Here is a 26,095-nt window from a genome sequence, read left to right on the forward strand (position 1 = left end):
CACTAATACATTCCTATGAAAAAAAATGCATTCAGGCAAGTCTTCTGTTTTTTTCGCCGGAGATAAAACCGTAGCATGCTACGGTTTTCTCTTTTGCCTGATCAGTCAAAATGACTGAACTGAAGACATCCTGATGCATCCTGAACGGATTACTCTCCATTCAGAATACATGGGGATATGCCTGATTAGTTCTTTTCCGGTATAGAGCCCCTGTGACGGAACTCTATGCCGGAAAAGAAAAACGCTAATGTGAAAGTAGTCTTAGCTGGTGTGGGAACTGAGCCTTGTGCTGGGCTGAAAAGCTGAGACCTGTGTGTTGGGAGAGCAGGCCACCTAAAGCCTGCATATGGACTGCTGGAGACAGAACCTCCGATAAGGTGCCGTTTTTTGTTATGCACAAACTTTCTACTCGGTGTGAACAAACACCAACCTCGCAAAGAGTGTACTCTGACCCCTTGGTCAGCTGCCACTGACTTGGGTGCTGCTCTGGAGTAGCCCCTGGCAACTACCCTAACGGCCCAAGCCTATCCTCACCATCAGAGGCTCCAGTGAAGACCTGGTAGTGGCTTAGTTATGCCCCTCCAGAGTATACACAGTCAGTGGCGCAGTGGGTCCACACCCGCTTGCATAACAGACACTAACAGCTCAGTGATAAGTATAGGACATCCTGCGGCCACATGTGTTGCCTCTCATGGCAGGGCTTCCAAGTGGCATTTTTCAGCAGGATAATGCAGCGAGGGTTTCCTAGGAATGTCTCTGCCACATTGCAACACTTTCTTGACCTGCCCAGTCGCCAGATTTATCACCAATCATGCATTTATGGGACTAGCTGAGATGCCAGCTTCGGGCAGCCTACAAGCGTGTAGGACCTACAGGCCCAGCTGTAACATTTAAGAGCAAAAGGTTCCGTAGGATACTGTGATGAATACCACACCTCGTGCCCACTTGACGTCAACTACGTCGAGCTCACGGGATGTGGTATGGTCACGGGTCTACCAAAAACGTGAAGTTACGCCCTCCAGTGGAGCACGTAAGGTCAGCTTGGTATAGCTTACACACACCTCCTGTCCACGCGGGCACAGAGAGGCAACAAGCTGAGAGAGCCTTTTCACTGCCGCAGTGAAACAGCGACTCCTCAGCCTGGGTATCTGCCACCAGTTCTAGTTTGATATAAGCCCGGTCCGCTAACGGGATTATATAGGGTCAGAAACCAACCTGCGGTAGCTTATAACTAGGCCAAAACACGGACGTGGGGATTTGTGATCGAGATACAAGATAGCACAAGATTAAATTATAGATTTAATCGCCGTATGGGCACACTAGATATAACACAATATACACAGACAATATATACAGTGGTCTGAGGTTACAGATTACAGGTTATATGGTTACAACAGGGTTAAGCAGTGTAAAAGTCAGTTACCGGATAAGATGAAAGTTCCTTTTAGTTGTGAGATGTTCTTTGCTGGAGTCCACATGAAGGGCCGTGATCTCAGCTATTTCCTGGGTCCCTCTAAACACATTTGTAGGATGTGACCCCTCTTCAGAGAAAGACGCGCCTACTTGCTAGCACCAGACTTTTAACCTGTAGCCAGCCCCTCCCCTCCCGGCCTCAGGGAGGGGTCCACTCCCCCTCTTCTGGGCTGGCAGCAAATGACCCACAAAACCCTTTAGGGTTCATAGCTCCAGACCAGAGGGTCATAGGAAGATGGTTCTGGGACCAATGGACCTGCCTGGGTTCCGGCTACAAGTAGAGCCCAAACCTGGTACCGTTATGTGGTTTCTATGGGGAGATACGGATATCTCCCTACCCTGACCTCGTCCCATTAACCAAAGACCATGGGAACGTACCTCGTGGCCACCGGGACACAAATATGTATCCGGTTTGCGCCTGCGATGGCCAGGCGGTTCATAATTCCTTATGAAAGGTAGGTGCCAACATGTCTGGGAGGTCTCATTGATCCGGGGCAAGGGCTGATACCCCCTGCTGGTGGTTTTCCTGCAGGATTCAGTTGGCTCCAAACTGGTGGAGGTGAGGTGTGACCTTCTCCTTGAAGCCTGGACCCCCTGGGGGGGGGGCTTTCTTCCTTGCCATCTGACACTCAGGTGGCTGGGGGGTGGAAACTAATTTTGCATGTACACTGAACATGCCGAGAGGTGCATCAGATGACAATCAGGCCTGGGGCTTTGAAGCAGGGCCCTCCTGTGGAGTTCACTACCTCCGCTATCTGTCAGCAAATGGGGGTGTGAGGACATGGCTGACAGTAAATATTAATCCATATTCCTCACACCTCCCCCTTTTAGAGGGCGCCAGGGAGCAGCACATTCCTGTGTTCCCCTGTGCGCCCATCCGCACCCTCTCCTTGTCTGGATAGCCCATCGGCGTTCCCGTGGTCACGGCCCCTTTTGTGGCGAATGGTCAAGTGATACTGCTGGAGAGCTAGGCTCCAGCGTAGCAGCCTCCCATTCGTCCCGGATACGGTGTTTAACCAGCTGAGGGGGTTGTGGTCGGTCTCCACCGTGAAGTGGCGACCGTATAAATACGGCTGCAACCGTTGCAGGGCCCAGACAATTGGCAGGCACTCCTTCTCCATTGTGGAGTACGCCACTTCCCTCGGCAGGAGCTTCCGACTCAGGTACAGAACGGGGTGTTCCTGGCCCGTAGTGTCAACCTGGCTGAGTACGGCACCAAGGCCAAAATCACTGGCGTCGGTCTGCACTATAAACGGCAGCGTGAAGTCGGCCGCCTGTAGTACAGGGAAGCTCGAGAGGGCGGCCTTCAGCGCTCGGAAGGCCGTCTCGCAGTCGTTCGTCCAATCGACTGCGGAGGGCAGCTTCTTCTTGGTGAGGTCCGTCAAGGGCTTCGCCAGGCTACTATAGTGGGGGATGAACCTCCTATAGTACCCGGCGGTGCCCAGGAAGGGCATCACCTGTTTCTTGGTCCTGGGAGTGGGCTAGGATGCAATAGCATCCACTTTCCCAGGCTCTGGCTTAAGGGTCCCCCCGCCTACCCGGTGCCCCAGGTAGTGGACCTCGCTCATGCCCAGCTGGCACTTTTCCGGCTTGATGGTCAAGCCTGCCTGGTATCATCCAGGTACGCGGCCGCATACTCTTCAAGTCCCTTAAGCAGCGTGTTGACCATCCGCTGAAAAGTGGCAGGGGCATTCTTCATGCCGAACGGCATCACCGTGGATTCCTACAATCCAAAGGGGGTGATAAAGGCAGAGCGTTCCCGCGCCTCCTAGGTCAGGGGAATCTGCCAGTACCCCCGGATCAGATAGATGATGGTCAGGTACCGGGCCCCGGCCAACTGATCGAGCAGGTCATCGATGCGTGGCATAGGGTACGCATCGGTGACCGAGACAGCGTTGAATCCCCTGTAGTCCACGCAGAACCGGGTGGTCCAGTCCTTCTTTGGGACGAGGACCACAGGCGAGGCCCAATCGCTGTTGGATGCCTGGATGACCCCCAGCTTCAGCATCTCGTCAATCTCCTGGCGCATGTGTTGCTGCACCTCCAAGGTGCATTGGGGGGTGATCCCTAGTGTCCACATGATGGACGGCCCACCTCCACATCCTCGATGGACCCACCCGCCTTCACCTGGGTGAGCATGTCCAGGAGGGTTTCCTCCTCCCCCTCTTCGGGGAGGTTGCAGACAGGGAGGGCACATGCCTCCCTCTCATGATGAGCCTTCATCATGTTCACGTGGAAGGCCTTCTGCCTTCCTCGGGCGTGGTCGAGGGTGACCGGGTACGTCATGGCATTGAGGCGCTGATGCATGAGGTACGGGCCTTCCCAGGCCGCTGAAGGGTTGTCCTGAGGTACGGGGACCAGTACCCATACCTTCTGAACCACCTGGTAGGTCCTCTCACAAGCATTCTGGTCATACCATCGCTTCTGTTTGCCTACAGAGGGACTCCATCAATTGCGACATGAACTGGGTCCCCCGGTCGGTGAGCATTTCCTGGGGAAAGCTCACTCTGGAGAAAATCTCCAGCAAGGCAGTAGCCACCTTGTCGGCCCGAATGGATGACAAGGCTACCGCCTCCGGGTACCGGGTGGCATAGTCTACTACCGTCAATATGAAGCGTTTCCCGGAGCTGCTGGGAATGGACAGCGGTCCAATGAGATCCACAGCCACCCTCCTGAAAGGCTCTTCAATTATGGGCAGCGTTACCAGTGGGGCTTTGGGGCGCCACCCCGCCTTCCCCACCCGCTGGCAGGTGTCACATGAACGGCAGTAGGCAACCACATCAGCCCCCATCTTTGGCCAGTAGAAATGCTGGGCTAATCTGGCCCTTGTCTTAGCGATCCCTAGGTGTCCAGCCATCGGAATCTCATGCGCAACCTGCAACAACTCCGTCCTGAACTGATAGGGTACCACTAGCTGTCGGTCCCTAGGCCACGCCTCACGTGAGCCCGGCTGGACCGTGACCCGGTACAGCCGTCCTTGGTCCCAGACCATCCGCTCGAGGTCTGAGTCCGAAGGGGGCTGTTCCGCTTGCTCCTTGAGAGCGTTCAGGCTGACGTCAGCTGCTAACGCTGCCTGAAACTCCTGACTGGACGTGGCCAGAATAGACGAGACTGCCAAGTCCCCTGTCAGGTCCCCGGGACCTGACTCCTGGCCTCCCTCTGACTCGGCAGCCACTTGGTCGGAAGGGGGAAAGCCATCAGACCCCTGAGGGGCCCCTAGGGCCCCAGCATTCCCACTGCGCGTGACAGCAGCTATGGCCGCTGCCACTGCTGGTAGTGCCTGCTTTCCCTCGGCTCCCGGCCAAGTCGCCAGTCCAGACGGACTAACCTGGCCCTCTGACATCCCAGTGGGGGAGGAACCCTGCACTGAGGCTTCACCTGGCAGCCCTTCTTCTCCTGGGACAGCCCTGACCTCATTTGCATCCCCCCCCCCCCCCCACAGTTGTCTGCCCCCTGCTTGTCGCCTCAGTCACCACACTGGAGGACAACAGGGTCCAGCAGGCTTGCTGGCCACAGCCTGGGGTTTCAGCCCAGCTGGCAGGAATGACCCCCTCCCCACTAAGGGGAGAGGCACTCATTACATCCCCCACCCCCACATCCCCAAAAACAGGCATGGTAGGTACATTCACAGTATCATCAGGAGGGGCATTACAGGTACATCACATTCTGGGGAATCGGATATCGGGGGGTCAGCGGCCACATACTTAGACACAAGCCACCCCACGTCTGTCCCCAGCAAAACACTGGCGGGGATATTTGCGGATACCCCCACCTCCCTTACTCCTCGACCGGCGCCCCAGTCCAAATAGACCTTGGCGACGGGCAGCGCCGGTTCTACTCCTCCAATCCCGGAGACAATGAGGGATCTCCCGGGCAGTAAATCATGGGGTGCCACCAGCTCAGGCCGTACCAGTGTCATTTCAGCGCCGGTGTCTCTAAGTCCCATGGCCACGGCCTGGTCCACGGTGACCGGTTGAACATTGTCAAGGGACCTCCCACCACCCCCACCCACACACAACACAGTGGACGGTTTCCGGGTTGATGACTGGGACGGATCCCTCGGGCGCTGGGGACACATGGCTTTGAAGTGTCCTGGCTGCTTACACAGGTGACACAGGCGGGGTTCCCCCACCGACGTGGAAAGTGCAGCAGGGGCCGGTGCCCACTTGGGCCTAGGGGCAGGGGTAGCAGGTGCAGCGTGCGTCTTACCCCCTCTCCAGCCGACAGGTTTCCGGGCCTCTGAAGTCCTGTTGTTGGTGTATTCATCGGCCAGGGCTGCTGTTGCGGAGGCCCCCTTTGGCTTCCGGTCACGGAGGTACTGCTGGAGATCCTCTGGGCAGTTCAACAAGAACTGTTCTGTGGCGATGAGCTCCTTCAGCTGCTGGACGGTGGAGAGCTCCAACCCGGTGGTCCATTGGTCGACCGCTCTCAGCAAGGCCCGCATGTGATCGGCCCAGCTCTGAGTAGAACCCCAGTGCAAATTCCTGAGCCTTTTCCGGTACGACTCAGGGGTTAAGTTATACTGCCTGACCAGAGCCTGTTTGATGTCCTCATAGCTCAGGATGGTCTCGCTGGGCAGGTACCCAAAGATTTCAAGGGCTTTTCTCCTGAGCCATGGCGTGAGGAATCTGACCCACTGGTCCTCTGGCAGCTGGTATTGATGGCAGGCTGTCTCAAATGCCAACAAAAAAAGTGTCCAGGTCCCCATCTTTGTCCAGTAGGGGAAAGTCCTCCGCCCGCAGTTTGGTAATCCGGACCTCTGGAGACTCATATTGGGCTGGGGAGGGCTGCTGGAATTGAAGCTTCAGCTTGATCATTTGAAGCTGGTGCTCACGCTCGGCCTGTGCTTGCTCGCGACGCTCTGCAGCCTCTGCTCGCTCGCAACGCTCTGCAGCCGCCAGGAGGAGCTCAGATGCTGCCTGGTCTCCAGCCTGGAGATGGTCCATGGCAGCTTGTAGGAGAGCAGCTGAGCCAGCTTGGCTGGGGGGATGGGCAGGTGGAGTGAGGGCCACCGCGGACCTCACCTCTGGCGACTGGCTCCTTGGGGAGCTTTGGCTGTGCTCCCCCTCGCCTTCCACCTCCTCTCCACCACCATTCAAAGCATCGGCCATCTCCCTAGCTTTGCTCCTTGTGATACTGGCAGTCATTGCAACGGATGGTCACTGACACCGACTGCAACCTGATGCCCACACACCTTATTGTATCTGCACTCAGACTGTCTAGTGTTGAGCTGATCTTAAGACTCCAGCGGCAAGAGCTACTGCTGGTCGTCTTTAGTGTCTGGGAGTATGGGTCTCACACTCACACACAATAGTATCTCGATCCCACTTTGCTGCCACCAATATGTGATGAATACCACACCTCGTGCCCACTTGACGTCAACTACGTCGAGCTCACGAGACGTGGTATGGTCACGGGTCTGCCAAAAACGTGAAGTTACGCCCTCCAGTGGAGCACGTAAGGTCAGCTTGGTATAGCTTACACACACCTCCTGTCCACGCGGGCACAGAGAGGCAACAAGCTGAGAGAGCCTTTTCACTGCCGCAGTGAAACAGCGACTCCTCAGCCTGGGTATCTGCCACCAGTTCTAGTTTGATATAAGCCCGATACGCTAACGGGATTATATAGGGTCAGAAACCAACCCGCGGTAGCTTATAACTAGGCCAAAACACGGACGTGGGGATTCGTGATCGAGATACAAGATAGCACAAGATTAAATTATAGATTTAATCGCCGTATGGGCACACTAGATATAACACAATATACACAGACAATATATACAGTGGTCTGAGGTTACAGATTACAGGTTATATGGTTACAACAGGGTTAAGCAGTGTAAAAGTCAGTTACCGGATAAGATGAAAGTTCCTTTTAGTTTTGAGATGTTCTTTGCTGGAGTCCACATGAAGGGCCGTGATCTCAGCTATTTCCTGGGTCCCTCTAAACACATTTGTAGGATGTGACCCCTCTTCAGAGAAAGACGCGCCTACTTGCTGGCACCAGACTTTTAACCTGTAGCCAGCCCCTCCCCTCCCGGCCTCAGGGAGGGGTCCACTCCCCCTCTTCTGGGCTGGCAGCAAATGACCCACAAAACCCTTTAGGGTTCATAGCTCCAGACCAGAGGGTCATAGGAAGATGGTTCTGGGACCAATGGACCTGCCTGGGTTCCGGCTACAAGTAGAGCCCAAACCTGGTACCGTTATGTGGTTTCTATGGGGAGATACGGATATCTCCCTACCCCGACATCGTCCCATTAACCAAAGACCATGGGAACGTACCTCGTGGCCACCGGGACACAAATATTTATCCGGTTTGCGCCTGCAATGGCCAGGCGGTTCATAATTCCTTATGAAAGGTAGGTGCCAACAGGATTCAGTTAGCTCCAAACTGGTGGAGGTGAGGTGTGACATTCTCCTTGAAGCCTGGATCCCCTGGGGGGGGGGGGGGCTTTCTTCCTTGCCTTCTGACACTCAGGTGGCTGGGGGGTGGAAACTAATTTTGCATGTACACTGAACATGCCGAGAGGTGCATCAGATGACAATCAGGCCTGGGGCTTTGAAGCAGGGCCCTCCTGTGGAGTTCACTACCTCCGCTATCTGTCAGCAAATGGGGGTGTGAGGCCATGGCTGACAGTAAATATTAATCCATATTCCTCACAGATACCATATGTAATCTGTGTGCCTCCATGCCCAAATGTATCTCGTCTTGTATCCAGGCTAGAGGCGGCCAACAGGGTACTAGAGCCTCCTTGCAATTGTACACTTTCCCCAATAAACGTATCCTTTCGCTCTAATATTGTAATCACTTACACATACAGTAAGTACCATAATTACATTCAGACATAGAAAGTTTCATTTGATTCCAACATCTCCTTCTTGGTGTGTTATTTTTTTTTGTCAATGAGTGTAACTTAAGATTCTAGCAAGTATGTTTTGTGTGATCAGTAATTTGGTTTGCATACCATTGTCTATGGAGACAAGTCTCTCATGTTTTGGGATGTCAAGGTCTATCCCTATCTCCCATTTACAACAGTATAGCCTGACTAGATAATGGCATATCAAAGACCTAGCATTAAAGGGGTTTGCCTTGCCACAATCTAGACATGATTTGGACTTCGCTTTCGATACCAAATCAATAGTTTGCACAAATAAGGGTACTTTCACACTAACGTTATTCTTTTCCGGTATGGAGTTCCGTCCTAGGGGCTCTATACTGGAAAAGAACTGATCAGTTTTATCCTAATGCATTCTGAATGGAGAGCAATCCGTTCAGTCTGCATCAGGATGTCTTCAATTCAGTCTTTTTGCCATTTCAGGACGGAGAAAATACCGCAGCATGCTGCGGTTTTATCTCCTTCCAAAATTCCGGAATGCTGGATCCGGCATTAATTTACATTAAAGTGTATTAGTGCCGGAACCGGCATTAAGTGTTCCGGAAAAATGGATCAGTTTTTCCGGTTGACACCGGAGAGACGGATCCGGCATTTCAATGCATTTGTCAGACGGATCCGCACCCAGATCAGTCTGACAAATGCCATCAGTTTGCATACGTTTTGCCGGATCTGGCAGGCAGTTCTGACGACGGAACTGCTTGCCGGATCACTCTGCCGCAAGTGTGAAAGTACCCTAAAAAAATTAAAATAGAAATACCCAGACATTAACCTCATGTTGCCCATTATGTGAGGAGGTACTTGATATGGTCACTTACTATTAATGTGAGGCAAATTGATAAAATCATATGCCTCACATTAATAGTAACCTTATTTAAGTACCTCCTCACACAATAAGCAACATGGGGTTAATGTGAAGAGGTACATGATTGAATTGCTTATTATTAATGTGAGGCACAAGGTTTAATCAATTTGGACCTCCATATGCCTCATATTAATTGTAAGTGACCCCCATCATGTACCCACACATTAACCCCATTTTGCCCATTATGTGAGGTGTTACTGGATGACGACCACACCCCCTTAACAGTGTCCTCCTCCCTTTACACTGATCTCCACAAGACCATGCCCCATTAACAGTGACCTCCACAGCAACAAACCACCTTAACAGTGACCTCCACAGCACTCCACGCGCTTAACGGTGACCTCCACAGCACCCTGCCTCCTTAAAGGGGTTGTCCGGGTTCAGAGCTGAACCCAACATAACCATATTTTTACCCAGGCAGGCCTCCTGATGCTAGCATCGGAGCATCTCGCAGGGCACTGCGCTAGATCTCGCAGGGCACGGGCTCTTTCGTTTAGAATAACACACTGCCGGGCAGAGGTTTCCACCCGGCAGTGTGTTCGGTGACGTCACCGGCTCTGATGGGCGTGCTTTAGCGCTGTCCTAGCCGTTTTACTGACTAGGGCAGCGCTAAAGCCTGCCCATTAGTGCCAGTGACTTCACCGGGCTTCCTGGCAGCCCCATGGAAAGCCCGGTTCGTCACCGGAACTCCTGAAAATGCCTTTGCCCCGCGCGATTTAGTGCACGGCAAAGGAGAGCATTGGAGCATGAACTGCTCCGATGCTCAAGTCAGGGGGGCTGCCAGGGGGAAATGGAGGTATGTCCGGGTTCAGCTCTGAACCCGGACAACCCCTTTAACAGTGACCTCCCCCCCTTAACAGTGACCTCCACAGCACCCACCCCCTTAACTGTCACCTCCACAGTACCCCGCTTCCTTAAAGAGGTTGTCTCACTTCAGTAAGTGGCATTTATCATGAAGAGAAAGTTAATACAAGGCACTTACTAATGTAATTAGTCCATATCGCCTCCTTTGCTGGCTAGATTCATATTTCCATCACATTATACACTGCTCGTTTCCATGGTTACAGACCACCCTGCAATCCATCAGTGATGGTCGTGTCTGCACACTATATGAAAAAGTGTCAGCCTCTCTGGTGGCCGGGACCAAGGGAGCGCACATAGGCTAGTGCTTTTTTCTATACTGTGCAAGCACGACCACCACTGATGGGTTGCAGGGTGGTCTGAAACCATGGAAACTTGCAGTTTATAATGTGATGGAAGAATGAATCCAGCCAGCAAAGGAGGCAATATGGAGAATAACAATACATTAGTAAGTGACTTGTATTAACTTTCTCTACATTATAAATGCCACTTGCTTAAGTGAGACAATCCCATTAACTGTGACCTGTATTGTCGCTGTGTCTTCGAAGGGTTAATGATGGTACATTGGCGGCTGGGGATTTAGGCATAATTACGCTTGGTCCCATCAGGTCTTGAGAAAGATTCAGGAGGCATGAAACAGCCTAGGCCAGTGCCATCTCTTATCCAGTCCCAGAAGCATAGTGCTCTTTTGGACTAACTAATGGGACTGATTAGATTGGTGAGTGTCGTGGTGTTTTTTTTCTATTTTTCCTAATTTATGTTTTCCTGCAGGTCTGCCCACCTGCTGCGCTCCCAGAATGCATGCTTCCAGTTTTAAGCATCTTCACCTTTAGTATATCGTTTGGTGCTTAAAGGGGTTGGCCACTATCTGTATCTAGCTGCACATGTGCTAGGAACAGCGCATGCATGCAGCTCGTGAGAGGTATTCTAAGCATCGGCACCGATATCCAATGGTTTAATGTGCCTAATTTATGCTTGCAGCACTGCTCATCTGAATCCTCTACTTCAGCGGCCTCCATTCACTTTCAATGGGACAGATAGGGGAACTAGCCCATGAGCACTCTGTCCCCAGTGTAAGTGAATGGAGGCCGCTGAAGTACAGGAACCAGGTGAGCAGTCCTGTAAATAACCTTAAATTAGTCATATTAAACCATTGGATATCGGTGCTGATGCTTATAATGCCTATCACTAGCCAGTGATCAATTTACTGATACACTTCCACCAGGAATAGCAGAGGCATGCTAAGAAAAGATGATCCAGTATCGTTAATTCATGAGAAAAACAAGCATTTACTAAAACAGGCATGTCGAGAGTGGTGACAATAACAGCTCTCTAACCTCATCCTGACGCAGGGGTTTTCCGTTTTTGTGTTTCCGTTTTTCACTCCCTGCCTTTCCGGAACCATAGCTATTTTATTTTTCTGTTCACATAGCTGTATGAGGGCTTGTTTTTTGGTGGACAAGTTGTACTTTCTAATTTCATAATTTAATATGGCATACAATTTAGGGGGAAAAAATTCCAAATGGGGTAGAATTTGAGTTCACTATGCAGTAAAACGGACTTGTGCTTTTCATTCTCCAGGTCAGTATGATTATGGCGATACTACATACGGTATGTATAGTTTTTCTTGTGGTTTAAAACTGAAAAAAATAAAAACTTGTGAAAATAGTTTTTCTTTTCATCACCATATTCTGACCCATTTTTTTTATTATAGTTATGTCTACGGAGATGTGCGAGGGCTCATTTTTTTGCGGGACGATCACTGAATTCTTTATATTTTAATAGTACAGGTGTCTTCACACGTGACGATGCCCATGATGTTGATTTTTTTTTATTGCTTAAGTATTTTGATTTTGGGGAAAGAGGGGTGATATGAATTTTTATATATATATATATTTTTTTACTTTTTTTTGTTTTTATTAGGTCCCCAAGTGGATCACAACATTTTCTCCATTATCCTATACAGAAATAGGTATATTACAGTTCAGTGCTGCCACCTGCTGGCCTGAACAGTAATATACAAATAATAAGCCTGGAAGCCTAATACATGCTCAGGCTCATTACGCCTTCCCCGATCTCCGCTGGGGGAAGGCGTTCAAAATTGTGAAGCACACACTTCCGACTTCTTAGATGTTATGGTCACATTTGAACACAGCATCTGAGAGGTTAAATGTCTGCAATCACCATGGCGCTCACTCCGCTCCAGGAGACATCTTTAAAGACCCGACATCCGCCGTACATGTACAGCGGGTGTAGTGAAGGGGTTAGAATGGTAGGTGGTGATGGCTCATGAAAACCCTATCCACAGAATAAGTGATAAATGTATAATTGCTGAAAGTATGACCGCTGGGACAGACACAATCCCGAGCCCTGGTTTCAGGGAAGTTTAAGGGGTAAGTGTCATCATAAAATGTCATCAATGAGCGGCTGCTGTAAAGCATATCAATGAAAGCTGTTAAGAACAGCTCAGGCAAAATGGCAGCCGCCATAATCATGCTCAAAACTTAGAATAAGAAAATCTGTAGTCAGAAAATGAAAACAAGTTAGAAAAAAATGATGTGTTGCTATCTGGTTTTAACTGGCAGAAAACTATTTCAGTGACACATTTCCTTTAAACAGAGCGGTGGTTATGCACGTGCACTACCACAGTAAGAAAGAAAGTAAACTAGGCGGGGGCTTATGACGGAGGATAAATCTGGCGCACCTTTAGACTGTCCGACTGGTTGGCTTACTTTGTGACAATTCGATGTTGCAGCGTAAGCCATGCCCGCTTGGTGGATGACATGCAGTGGATTATTCAGAAATGTGTCTAAAATGAGATGTGCCAAATGTACAATTTACAGGAGTAAATGTCAGCCAAGTGGCTGCACTGGTAATACAGTATAATGGTAGGCAGTCTTTTCATCTTTTTATTCTATCCAAGCCCAAAACTACTATTACGTAGTAGAACATTTCATAATCTCATATCTGCAATTATTCCTCAAGGTTTCTTCTGAAGACCACCAATCACCCACCTCTCCAGTCAGCAGACAGATTATCTCTAGGGTGATATTAAATATCCTCTCAGCCATGTAAAGTCTATCCTTCTCCATCTTCCCACGAGAACAGGACACTTAATAAAGTAGATTTCCCTTTGACATGTATTAATCTACCTATAAAAAAAGAAGTGCAAGAAATGTGACAAGTATATACATTGTTCGTTATAAGGTAATAATGGTACTGTTTGTAATATGCATAATTTGTGATATATTGGTATTACAGGCTTAAAGGGAACCTGTCCCCGGGATTTTGTGTATAGAGCTGAGGCCATGGGTTGCTAGATGGCCGCTAGCACATCCGCAATATCCAGTCCCCATAGCTCTGTGTGCTTTTATTGTGTAAAAAAAACGATTTGATACATATGCAAATTAACCTGAGATGAGTCCTGTCCCTGACTCATCTCACGTACAGGACTCATCTCAGGTTAATTTGCATATGTATCAAATAGTTTTTTTTACACAATAAAAGCACACAGAGCTTTGGGGACTGGGTATTGCGGATGTGCTAGCGGCCATCTAGCAACCCGTGTCCTCAGCTCTATACACAAAATCCCGGTGACAGATTCCCTTTAATACATTGTAAAACATTTATCAGATGGTAGTGACAACTGACTCCACTGTGTAAAATGATAGAGCTACACAGTGACTTTATTCATGAAACATTAAAAGGTGTTTTCTAACTTATTTTATCCCCGCCCCCCCGCCCCCCCACACACACACACACACACACACACACACACACACCTAACAATCAATAACTTTTAACTTAACTTAGGCCTCTTTCACACTTGCGTTGTCCGGATCCGGCGTGTACTCCACTTGCCGGAATTACACTCCGGATCCGGAAAAACGCAAGTGTACTGAAAGCATTTGAAGACGGAACCGTCTTCCAAATGCGTTCAGTGTTACTATGGCACCCAGGACGCTATTAAAGTCCTGGTTGCCATAGTAGTAGTGGGGAGCGGGGGAGCGGTATACTTACAGTCCGTGCGGCTCCCCGGGCGCTCCAGAATGACGTCAGAGCGCCCCATGCGCATGGATGACGTGATCCATGTGATCACATGATCCATGAGCTTGGGGCGCCCTGACGTCACTCTGGAGCGCCCGGGGAGCCGCACGGACGGTAAGTACACTGCTCCCCGCTCCCCACTACACTTTACCATGGCTGCCAGGACTTTAGCGTCCCGGCAGCCATGGTAACCACTCTGAAAAAGCTAAATGTCGGATGCGGCAATGCGCCGAAACGACGTTTAGCTTAAGGCCGGATCCGGATCAATGCCTTTCAATGGGCATTAATTCCGGATCCGGCCTTGCGGCAAGTGTTCCGGATTTTTGGCCGGAGCAAAAAGCGCAGCATGCTGCGGTATTTTCTCCGGCCAAAAAACGTTCCGTTCCGGAACTGAAGACATCCTGATGCATCCTGAACGGATTTCTCTCCATTCAGAATGCATTAGGATAATCCTGATCAGGATTCTTCCGGCATAGAGCCCCGACGACGGAACTCTATGCCGGAACACAACAACGCAGGTGTGAAAGAGCCCTTACTTTTAAAATCAGGCTGCATTCTCCCTTCTCTGGGACTGGGTCACGTGGTGTTAGGGTGCCATGATTTCTTCAGGTGTTTTTAAGGGGTATACCCATGTCATATATTAATGACATATCATTAGGATATGCCATCAATATCATATAGGTGCAGTTTCCGCTTCTGGGATCCGCTCCTGTCTCCAGAACAGTCCCCGCCCTTGAAATGAAGGAGAGCGCACCACACAAGTGACGCCACCATCCATTCACCAGTCACTAGCGCTAATCATTTCCAGCAAACCCAGAGCGGTAAATGGAGATGTGACTCCATTCACCGATATGGGACCCGACCTGGGAACCAAACCTAGCTGACATTTATGGCATAATCTAGCGATATGCCATCAGTGTCTGAGATAGGAAACCCCCTTTGAGTCTGTAGCAGTGACACATTAGCCTCTAGAGCCTGGAATCATAGTTCCACACTACTTCTAGTAGTACAAGATGTGTCTTCAAAGACTAGGGGGAATGCCAGCTCTGGATTTGTTTGGGTCAAAAGAGGAGTATTGCCTTTTTTTTAGGTGTTTTAATGTAAAATACTTCATACTGCTGCAGCTGGGACTGGAGATAACTGCAGTCTTGGCCATTTAGCCCCTAGTATGTAAAACTCAAACAACAACAAAAATACACATATTTGGTATTGTCACGTCCGCATTTACCTGCTGTATAAAAACAACACATGATCTAACCTTTCAGGAGAACTCCGTAAAAAACTAAAAATAAAAACTGTGCCACAACAGCCTTTTTTTGGTTACCTTGCCTCACAAAAAGCATAATATCGAGCGATCAAAAATCATATGTACTAGGGATCGACCGATTATCGGAGTTATCGATATCAACAGCCGATATTCATGATTTTTAAAGTTATTGGTATCGGCATCTAACCTTGCTGATAATGCGTCCAGCGTGCTATCACAGAACATGAGCTCGCTGTCAGCGCACTCCATGTTCCATCAGCAGCACAGGGGAGAAGGAGTCACTCTCTCTCCCCCTGTGCCACGCTGCCAATAAGGAGAGACGGGAAAAGGAGGGGCGGGCGCACTGCGCCACCAATGATAATTAATGTCTAATACAAATACAGGAGGCGGAGCCCAGCTTATATGACAGGAAGCTGCGATAAACGGCAGTTAACTTCTCAGGTGCCGCACCTGAGGGGTTAACTGCTGCCGCTGATCGCAGCTCCCTGTCAGAGGCAGGGTGCCGGCTATGTGATTCTGCGTCAACACACCCATCTCCTGTATTAAACGTTAATTATCATTGGTGGCGCAGTGCGCCCTCCCCCCCAGTATTAAAATCATTGGTGGCGCAGTGCCCCCCCCCCAGTATTAAAGTCATTGGTGGCAGTGGCCACAGGGTTCCCTCTCCCCTCCTTCTCATTGGTGGTGCAGTGGCAGCTTCTGATCGGAGCCCCAGCAGTGTAATCCTGGGGCTCCGATCGGTTACCATGGCAGCCAGGACACTACTGAAGCCCTGGCTGCCATGGTAATCTCCCTGCTGCCGTGGGTACTATGCACAGGGCAGCAGGGAGAGTGTGAGGTCCTATTCACCCTGATAGATCTCTATTAGGGTGAATAGGACAAGGGATCAAAAGATCCCAGGTTCTAGCCCCTAAGGGGGAAATAGGTATAAAATAAAAAGTAAAAAAAAAACACCAAAAATATTAAGTATAAATCACCCCCTTTCCTAATTTTACATATAAAATATATACAGGGAGTGCAGAATTATTAGGCAAGTTGTATTTTTGAGGATTAATTTTATTATTGAACAACAACCATGTTCTCAATGAACCCAGAAAACTCATTAATATCAAAGCTGAATATTTTTGGAAGTAGTTTTTAGTTTGTTTTTAGTTTTAGCTATTTTAGGGGGATATCTGTGTGTGCAGCTGACTATTACTTTGCATAATTATTAGGCAACTTAACAAAAAACAAATATATACCCATTTCAATTATTTATTTTTACCAGTGAAACCAATATAACATCTCAACATTCACAAATATACATTTCTGACATTCAAAAACAAAACAAAAACAAATCAGTGACCAATATAGCCACCTTTCTTTGCAAGGACACTCAAAAGCCTGCCATCCATGGATTCTGTCAGTGTTTTGATCTGTTCACCATCAACATTGCGTGCAGCAGCAACCACAGCCTCCCAGACACTGTTCAGAGAGGTGTACTGTTTTCCCTCCTTGTAAATCTCACATTTGATGATGGACCACAGGTTCTCAATGGGGTTCAGATCAGGTGAACAAGGAGGCCATGTCATTAGATTTTCTTCTTTTATACCCTTTCTTGCCAGCCACGCTGTGGAGTACTTGGACGCGTGTGATGGAGCATTGTCCTGCATGAAAATCATGTTTTTCTTGAAGGATGCAGACTTCTTCCTGTACCACTGCTTGAAGAAGGTGTCTTCCAGAAATTAGGCAGTAGGACTGGGAGTTGAGCTTGACTCCATCCTCAACCCGAAAAGGCCCCACAAGCTCATCTTTGATGATACCAGCCCAGACCAGTACTCCACCTTGCTGGCGTCTGAGTCGGACTGGAGCTCTCTGCCCTTTACCAATCCAGCCACGGGCCCATCCATCTGGCCCATCAAGACTCACTCTCATTTCATCAGTCCATAAAACCTTAGAAAAATCAGTCTTGAGATATTTCTTGGCCCAGTCTTGACGTTTCAGCTTGTGTGTCTTGTTCAGTGGTGGTCGTCTTTCAGCCTTTCTTACCTTGGCCATGTCTCTGAGTATTGCACACCTTGTGCTTTTGGGCACTCCAGGGATGTTGCAGCTCTGAAATATGGCCAAACTGGTGGCAAGTGGCATCTTGGCAGCTGCACGCTTGACTTTTCTCAGTTCATGGGCAGTTATTTTGCGCCTTGGTTTTTCCACACGCTTCTTGCGACCCTGTTGACTATTTTGAATGAAACGCTTGATTGTTCGATGATCACGCTTCAGAAGCTTTGCAATTTTAAGAGTGCTGCATCCCTCTGCAAGATATCTCACTATTTTTGACTTTTCTGAGCCTGTCAAGTCCTTCTTTTGACCCATTTTGCCAAAGGAAAGGAAGTTGCCTAATAATTATACACACCTAATATAGGGTGTTGATGTCATTAGACCACACCCCTTCTCATTACAGAGATGTACATCACCTAATATGCTTAATTGGTAGTAGGCTTTCGAGCCTATACAGCTTGGAGTAAGACAACATGCATAAAGAGGATGATGTGGTCAAAATACTCATTTGCCTAATAATTCTGCACGCAGTGTAAACAATAAATAAACAAACATATCACATATTGCCACGTTTGAAAAGTCCAAACTATTAAAATATAAAATAAAAAAATCTCCTATGTGGTGAACGCCGTTATTTTTTTTTTATAAAAATGCACAGAATATCGGTATAAGTTATCAGCTATTGGCCTGAAAGTTCACAGGTTATCGATATCGCCTGTAAAAAAAAAATCAATATCAGTAGATCCCTATGTACCCCAAAATAGTACCAATAAAACTTTCACCTCATTTCGTAATTTACAAAATGGGGTCACTTTTTTGGAGTCTCTACTCTAGGGGGGCTTCAAATGTGACATGGCAACTTAAAAGTATCCCAGCAACCTCATATGTGGTGTTTCTGTAAACTGCAGAATCAGGGTAATAAATATTGCGCTTTCTTTGGCTGTTAACCCTTGCTGTGTTACAGAAAAAAATTGATTAAAATGGAAAACCTGCAAAAAAAGTAAATTTTTTTTGAAATTTAACTCCATTTTTTCTTTCATTCTTGTGGAACACCTAAAGGGTTAACAAAGTTTGTAAAATCAGTTTTGAATAACTTTGGGGGTGTAGTTTCTAAAATGGGGTGATTTATGGGTGGTTTCTACTATGTAAGCCTCACAAAGTGATTGGAAATTTTCTTAAAATTTTTAAGAATGGCTTCTAAAATTCTAAGCCTTCTAACATGAAGTAGACATCTGGGAAATGTACAGTAACAACTATTTTATGAGGTATCACAATCTGCTTTAAAAGCAGAAACATTAAAATTTCCATTTTTTTTTATAAATAAAGGTGAAACACATTGTCTCAAATTTACCACTAACATGAAGTACAATGTGTCACGAGAAAACAGTCTCAGAATGGCTTGGATAAATAAAAGTGTTCCTGAGTTATTACCACATAAAGTGACATGTCAGATTTGCAAAATGTGGCTTGGTCCTTATGATGAAAACTGGCTTGGTCTTGAAGGGGTTAATATTGATGGCCTAGCCTCAGTATAGCTAGTAAAGAGGCATTCCTAATACTCAAAGACGCTCGCAGAAGGACTCTCCAGTCCAAATATCACACTAGAGAAATTTGTGGCAGTCTTCTTGGAATGTAAACCACATTGATTTGAGTAAAAACAAACCGTGTAAGGCCTCATTCACACACCTGTGATCACATCAGTGACAAGTTGTCAGTGGTTCATCTGGTCCGCGTTTCCGTTTTTTTGCCCTCAGTGTGTCATCTGTATTTCATGGACACTGCTCAGCTGAAAATTAATTTCAAGAGCATCTCTCAGTACCCCATGGACTATAACGGGCATGATGGATCTTTAAACATGGACAAAAATAGGGCATTCTTCCTTGGTGTAACCCCAGACCAGGGTAGATCACGGAAGTGTGAATACACACATTAAAATCAATGGGTACGTGAGCTGTCTGTGGACAACACAGATTGCACAGGTCCATGATTCACTGATTTCTGACTACGGTCTAAGGGTACTTTCACACTTGCGGCAGAGAATTCCGGCAGGCAGTTCCGTCGCCGGAACTGCCTGCCGGGTCCGTCAAAATGTATGCAAACTGATTGCATTTGTCAGACGGATCCTGATCCGTCTCTCCGGTGTCTGAGAAAACGGATCCAGCATTCATTTTTTCCCCACATTTTTCCAGTCTGTGCGTGCGCCGACCGCAATGCCGGATCCGGCATTAATGCATTTCAATGGGAAAAAATTCTGGACCCGGCATTCCAGCAAGTGTTCAGGATTTTTGGCCGGAGAGAAAACTGCAGCATGCTGCGGTATTTTCTCCGTCCAAAAAATGTAAGAGGGACTGAACTGAAGACATCCTGATGCATCCTGAATGGATTGCTCGCCATTCAGAATGCATTAGGATAAAACTGATCAGTTCCAGTATAGATCCCCTAGGACAGAACTCAATGCCGGAAAAGAATAACGCTAGTGTGAAAGCACCCTAAGGCTGGTTTCACACGAGCGTTGCGGAAAAATGTGCGGGTGCGTTGCGGGAACACCCGCGATTTTTCCGCGCGAGTGCAAAACATTGTAATGCGTTTTGCACGCGCGTGATAAAAATCGCGCATGTTTGGTACCCAAACCCGAACTTCTTCACAGAAGTTCGGGCTTGGGATCGGTGTTCTGTAGATTGTATTATTTTCCCTTATAACATGGTTATAAGGGAAAATAATAGCATTCTGAATACAGAATGCAAAGTACAATAGGGCTGGAGGGGTTAAGAAAATAATAATAATAATTTAACTCACCTTAGTCCACTTGATCGCGGCCCGGCATCTCCTTCTGTCTTCATCTGATCTCTGTGCAGCAACAGGACCTTTGGTGACGTCATTCCGGTCATCACATGATCCATCACCATGGTAAAAGATCATGTGACGTACCATGTGATGACCGGAGTGACGTCATCAAAGGTCCTGTAACTGTATTTAATGCTCACCACAGGTCCTATTCAACAAAGGAGACAGAAGGAGATGCCGGCTACGCAATCAAGTGGACTAAGGTGAGTTAAATTTTTAATTTTTTAACCCCTCCAGCCCTATTTTACTTTGCATTCTGTATTCAGAATGCTATTATTTTCCCTTATAACCATGTTATAAGGGAAAATAATAATGATCGGGTCTCCATCCCGATCGTCTCCTAGCAACCGTGTGAAAATCGCACCGCATCCGCACTTGCTTGCGATTTTCACGCAACCCCATTCACTTCTATGGGGCCTGCGTTGCGTGAAAAACGCAGAATATAGAGCATGCTGCGATTTTCACGCAACGCATAAGTGATGCGTGAAAATCACCGCTCATCTGAACAGCCCCATAGAAATGAATGGGTCGGTATTCAGTGCGGGTGCAATGCGTTCAACTCACGTGTGAAAGAGGCCTAACAGTGTCAGATACAGAAAACGTTCTTCTCAGCATGAAGACATGAGGTGTTTCCAGATTCTATTATGCAACGTTTCAGTGCAATTAGGTACCTTTCTTAACCCCTTAAGGACCCTGGGATTTTTCATTTTTGCGTTTTCGTTTTTCAATCCCCGCCTTCCCATAGTCATAACTTTATTATTTTACCATTCACATAGCCTTATGAGGGCTTATTTTTTGCGGGACAGGTTGTAATTTCCAATGGCACCATTTACGGTTGCATACCATGTAGTAGGGAGCGGGAAAAAAATTCCAAATGGGGTAGAATTGGGAAAAAACGCTATTCTGATAAAGATTTTTTTTTTTCACTGTACATTATGCAGTAAAATTGATCTGTTATCTTCATTCTCCAGGTCAGTACGGTTCCAACGATACAAGGCCTCATTCACACATCTATACAAGGCTGCCACCTAGTGGCCTGTATTGATATATACATATAATTGACTCTGAAGCCGGCTTGGGGGTTCGGTCAATTAGATCGAGGTAACAGGTCCCCCAATGGGAAGAAATGCCGGATCCGGCATTTCGGCAAGTGTTCCGGAATTTTGGACAGAAATAAAACCGCAGCATGCTGCGGTATTATCTCCGTCCTGATCAGTCAAAAAGACTGAACTGAAGATATCCTGAACGGATTGCTCTCCATTCAGAATGCATTAGGAAAAAACTGATCCGTTTTTTTCCGGTATTGAGCCCCTAAGACGGAACTCTATGCCGGAAAAGAATAACGTGTGAAAGTACCCTAAATCACAGATAATGAATGTGACTGTATTACAATGCGCCGGAGACACCACAGGGGCAAATCCAAATTTGCCGTATTTCAACACAACCACATCACCATTATTTTTGATTAAGTAGGACGACATTTATGATCTTACTGTCCCATGACCAAAGTCGCTGCTGTAGCCCTAACCTAATAAGTATATGTGAGATGTAATTGTCATTGCTATAACTGGTTCTGATGGGTGTATAATGTGAATTACTACATAATACTGGGAATACAAAGCTGAAATCCGCTCCCCTTCCTGTGAATCATGGCAGCAGAGGTAAATAAGAAGACAAATACCAGTCACCTGGCGTAATTCACATGGGCTGCGGCTTCTTTCCTTTATCACCCATCTGTAGTGAACAGGACGTCCACAAGATAAACCTTCCGGTCTGCCGGTGTTTCACTTCCGGTTTTGCGTTTCAAATATTACCCTGGTGCTACGGTAGTGACTAGAATGGAGTTGCTCGTGGTAGGTATGATGTCACAGGAAAGGCGGAGACTCGTCGACTAGTGGGCGGGGCCTAACTATTGCAGGATTGACTGGTTGAGCCTAGATTGTGCAATACATCTAGTGACCGGCTGTGAGAAGAGCAGCGACACTGGCGGGTGGCGACAGCGAGATTTCTGCCTGCATACACCCCTACACCCGCTGGGTATAAGACGGGTCACTGCTGACAGGTGTGTGACCTGTGTATAGTCATCGGGTCACCTGTGCCTAGTGACTGACGTGTGTGATGACTGCGCTGTGTGTACTAGGGTCACCTAGCTATGTCTATTGAATGGGGTGTCATCATGATATGTGTCCATTACCAGCACCCTGCGGCACTAGTCATTTGGGGCTGTCGCACACTTGAGGGGTGTCCTCAAAACTGATGCCAGAGATGAAAGTGCTGCAACTACCCATAGCAGCCAACCTTATGAAGCCATACATCATTCTCAGAACACCCTATATATAACTGGAGGTCACCTGAACCTTCGGGGGTAAGTGCAGTAGTCAGTGGCTTGTTACATGGACGGGGGATTCTGTAAGAATTCTACTAAAGCAAAGCCTCTCCAAGTGGTCCTTGCAGCCAGGAGTCCCCGGTTATGGGTCACAGCTCTTTGGAGGTGAACATTTTATGGGGACCTACTAAAAGGAATGACACAAAGGAATGCCCATAGAAGTGGAATGCCCATAGAGAATAATGGACCAGAGTGGAATGCCCATAGAGAATAATGGACCAGAGTGGAATGCCCATAGAGAATAATGGACCAGAGTGGAAAGTGCCCATAGAGAATAATGGACCAGAGTGGAAAGTGCCCATAGAGAATAATGGACCAGAGTGGAAAGTGCCCATAGAGAATAATGGACCAGAGAATAATGGAAATGTAATATTTGAATTAGAGACAAAACCATTTGACATATCTAATAATTATTTAGCAGGCATACTCTCCAAGTTCAGTGGGATTATTTAATGTTCAGATTAAAGGGTTTCTACCACCAGATTTTGAGATTTTTCGCTGACTGACACTAGCGATCTGCTAGTGTCTGCACTAACTAACAGTGCTCTTGTATCCCCTTTGTCTGCTGCCGTTAAGCTTAACCCCTTAAGGACACAGCCTTTTTACACCTTAGGACCAGGCCATTTTTTGCAAATCTGACCAGAGTCCCTTTAAGTGCTGATAACTTTAAAACGCTTTGACTTATCCAGGCCGTTCTGAGATTGTTTTTTCGTCACATATTGTACTTCATGACACTGGTAAAATGAAGTCAAAAAATTATTTTTTTTTGCACCAAAAAATACCTAATTTAACAAAAATTTGGAAAAATTTAGCAAATTTCAAAGTTTCAGTTTCTCTACTTCTGTAATACATAGTAATACCCCCAAAAATTGTGATGACTTTACATTCCCCATATGTCTACTTCATGTGTGAATTGTTTTGGGAATGATATTTTATTTTTTGGGGATGTTATAAGGCTTAGAAGTTTAGAAGCAAATCTTGAAATTTTTCAGAAATTTACAAAAACTAAATTTTTAGGGACCAGTTCAGGTCTGAAGTCACTTTGCGAGGCTTACATAATAGAAACCACCCAAAAATGACCCCATCTAAGAAACTACACCCCTCAAGGTATTCAAAACTGATTTTACATACGTCGTTAACCCTTTAGGTGTTGCACAAGAGTTATTGGCAAATGGGGATGAAATTTGAGAATTTCATTTTTTTGTCTAATTTTCCATTTTAACCCATTTTTTCCACTAACAAAGCAAGGGTTAACAGCCAAACAAGACTGTATCTTTATTGCCCTGACTCTGCCGTTTACAGAAACACCCAATATGTGGCCGTAAACTACTGTACGGCCACACAGCGGGGCGTAGAGTGAAAGGTGCGCCGTTTGGTTTTTGGAGGGCTGATTTTTATGGACTGGTTTATTTACACCATGTCCCATTTGAAGCCCCCTGATGCACCCCTAGAGTAGAAACTCCCTAAAAGTGACCCCATCTAAGAAACTACACCCCTCAAGGTATTCAAAACTGATTTTACATACGTCGTTAACCCTTTAGGTGTTGCACAAGAGTTATTGGCAAATGGGGATGAAATTTGAGAATTTCATTTTTTTGTCTAAATTTCCATTTTAACCCATTTTTTCCACTAACAAAGCAAGGGTTAACAGCCAAACAAGACTGTATCTTTATTGCCCTGACTCTGCCGTTTACAGAAACACCCAATATGTGGCCGTAAACTACTGTACGGCCACACAGCGGGGCGTAGAGTGAAAGGTGCGCCGTTTGGTTTTTGGAGGGCTGATTTTTATGGACCGGTTTATTTACACCGTGTCCTGTTTCAACCCCCCTGATGCCCCCCTGGAGTAGAAACTCCCTAAAAGTGACCCCATCTAAGAAAGTACACCCCTCAAGGTATTCAAAACTGATTTTACATACGTCGTTAACCCTTTAGGTGTTGCACAAGAGTTATTGGCAAATGGGGATGAAATTTGAGAATTTCATTTTTTTGTCTAATTTTCCATTTTAACCCATTTTTTCCACTAACAAAGCAAGGGTTAACAGCCAAACAAGACTGTATCTTTATTGCCCTGACTCTGCCGTTTACAGAAACACCCAATATGTGGCCGTAAACTACTGTACGGCCACACAGCGGGGCGTAGAGTGAAAGGTGCACCGTTTGGTTTTTGGAGGGCTGATTTTTATGGACCGGTTTATTTACACCGTGTCCTGTTTCAACCCCCCTGATGCCCCCCTGGAGTAGAAACTCCCTAAAAGTGACCCCATCTAAGAAAGTACACCCCTCAAGGTATTCAAAACTGATTTTACATACGTCGTTAACCCTTTAGGTGTTGCACAAGAGTTATTGGCAAATGGGGATGAAATTTGAGAATTTCATTTTTTTGTCTAATTTTCCATTTTAACCCATTTTTTCCACTAACAAAGCAAGGGTTAACAGCCAAACAAGACTGTATCTTTATTGCCCTGACTCTGCCGTTTACAGAAACACCCAATATGTGGCCGTAAACTACTGTACGGCCACACAGCGGGGCGTAGAGTGAAAGGTGCGCCGTTTGGTTTTTGGAGGGCTGATTTTTATGGACCGGTTTATTTACACCGTGTCCTGTTTCAACCCCCCTGATGCCCCCCTGGAGTAGAAACTCCCTAAAAGTGACCCCATTTTGGAAACTAGGGGATAAGGTGGCATTTTTTGGGGGACTATTTTTAGGGTACATATGATTTTTGGTTGCTCTATATTACATTTTTGTGAGGCAAGGTTACCAAAAATTGAAATTCTGAAATTTCATCTCCATTTGCCATTAACTGTTGAGAAACACCTAAAGGGTTAATAAAGTTTGTATAATCAGTTTTGAATACCTTGAGGGGTGTAGTTTCTTAGATGGGGTCACTTTTAGGGAGTTTTTACTCTAGGGGGGCATCAGGGGGTCTTCAAAAGGGACATGGTGTCAATAAAAAAGGCCATCAAAATCGGCCTTCCAGAAACCATGTCGGTCCTTTCCTTTTGCGGCCTCCCTTTTACTGATACAGCAGTTTACGACCACAAATGTGGCATTTCTGTAAACTGCAGTATCAGGGTAATAAATTTTAACTTTTGTTTGGTTGTTAACCCTCGTTTTGTTACCGGAAAAAACGGATTGAAATGGAAAAGTGCCAAAAATTGCGTTTTTGGCACCGTTTTTTTTATTTTTTTTAACCGTGTTAATCTGGGGGGTTAGGTCATGGGATATTTTTATAGAGGAGATTCTTACGGACGCGGCGATACCTAATAAGTCTACTTTTTTTTTACAATTATTTAGGTTTTTGACTATATTATCCTTTTTGATACAAAAAGAAAATTTTTGGATCTCTAAAGTCTAGGTGTCATTTTTTTATTTATTTTTTATCCGATTATCTTATGTGGGGGCTCATTTTTTGCAGGACGAGCGGA

General features: G+C 46.9%; 2 protein-coding genes across 4 annotated transcripts in view; one reads left to right on the forward strand and one right to left on the reverse strand.

The window, feature by feature from the left end:
• The window catches only part of LOC121005093 (oocyte zinc finger protein XlCOF8.4-like), a 68,298-nt gene extending 46,252 nt beyond the window's left edge, over positions 1-22,046 (reverse strand). Inside the window, exons 1-2 of one of the 2 annotated variants that reach the window (XM_040437636.1) lie at positions 21,969-22,046; positions 13,103-13,240 (exon numbers count right to left, since the gene is read on the reverse strand). In XM_040437636.1, the coding sequence (XP_040293570.1) occupies positions 13,103-13,180 (78 nt within the window). In that variant the 5' untranslated portion in view covers positions 13,181-13,240; positions 21,969-22,046. Of the gene's footprint in view, positions 1-13,102; positions 13,241-21,961 lie in introns of both variants that reach the window. The other variant, XM_040437637.1, reaches the window with a different exon arrangement.
• A 190-nt stretch (positions 22,047-22,236) lies between these two features.
• Positions 22,237-26,095, forward strand: part of LOC121003959 (zinc finger protein 73-like) — a 156,011-nt gene continuing 152,152 nt past the window's right edge. For both annotated transcript variants that reach the window (XM_040435943.1, XM_040435944.1), the window contains exon 1: positions 22,237-22,342. The gene's annotated coding sequence lies outside the window, so the exon portion shown is untranslated. The remainder of the gene's footprint in view (positions 22,343-26,095) is intronic.

This window comes from Bufo bufo, chromosome 6, assembly GCF_905171765.1.
Source record: "Bufo bufo chromosome 6, aBufBuf1.1, whole genome shotgun sequence".
NCBI lineage: Eukaryota > Metazoa > Chordata > Amphibia > Anura > Bufonidae > Bufo > Bufo bufo.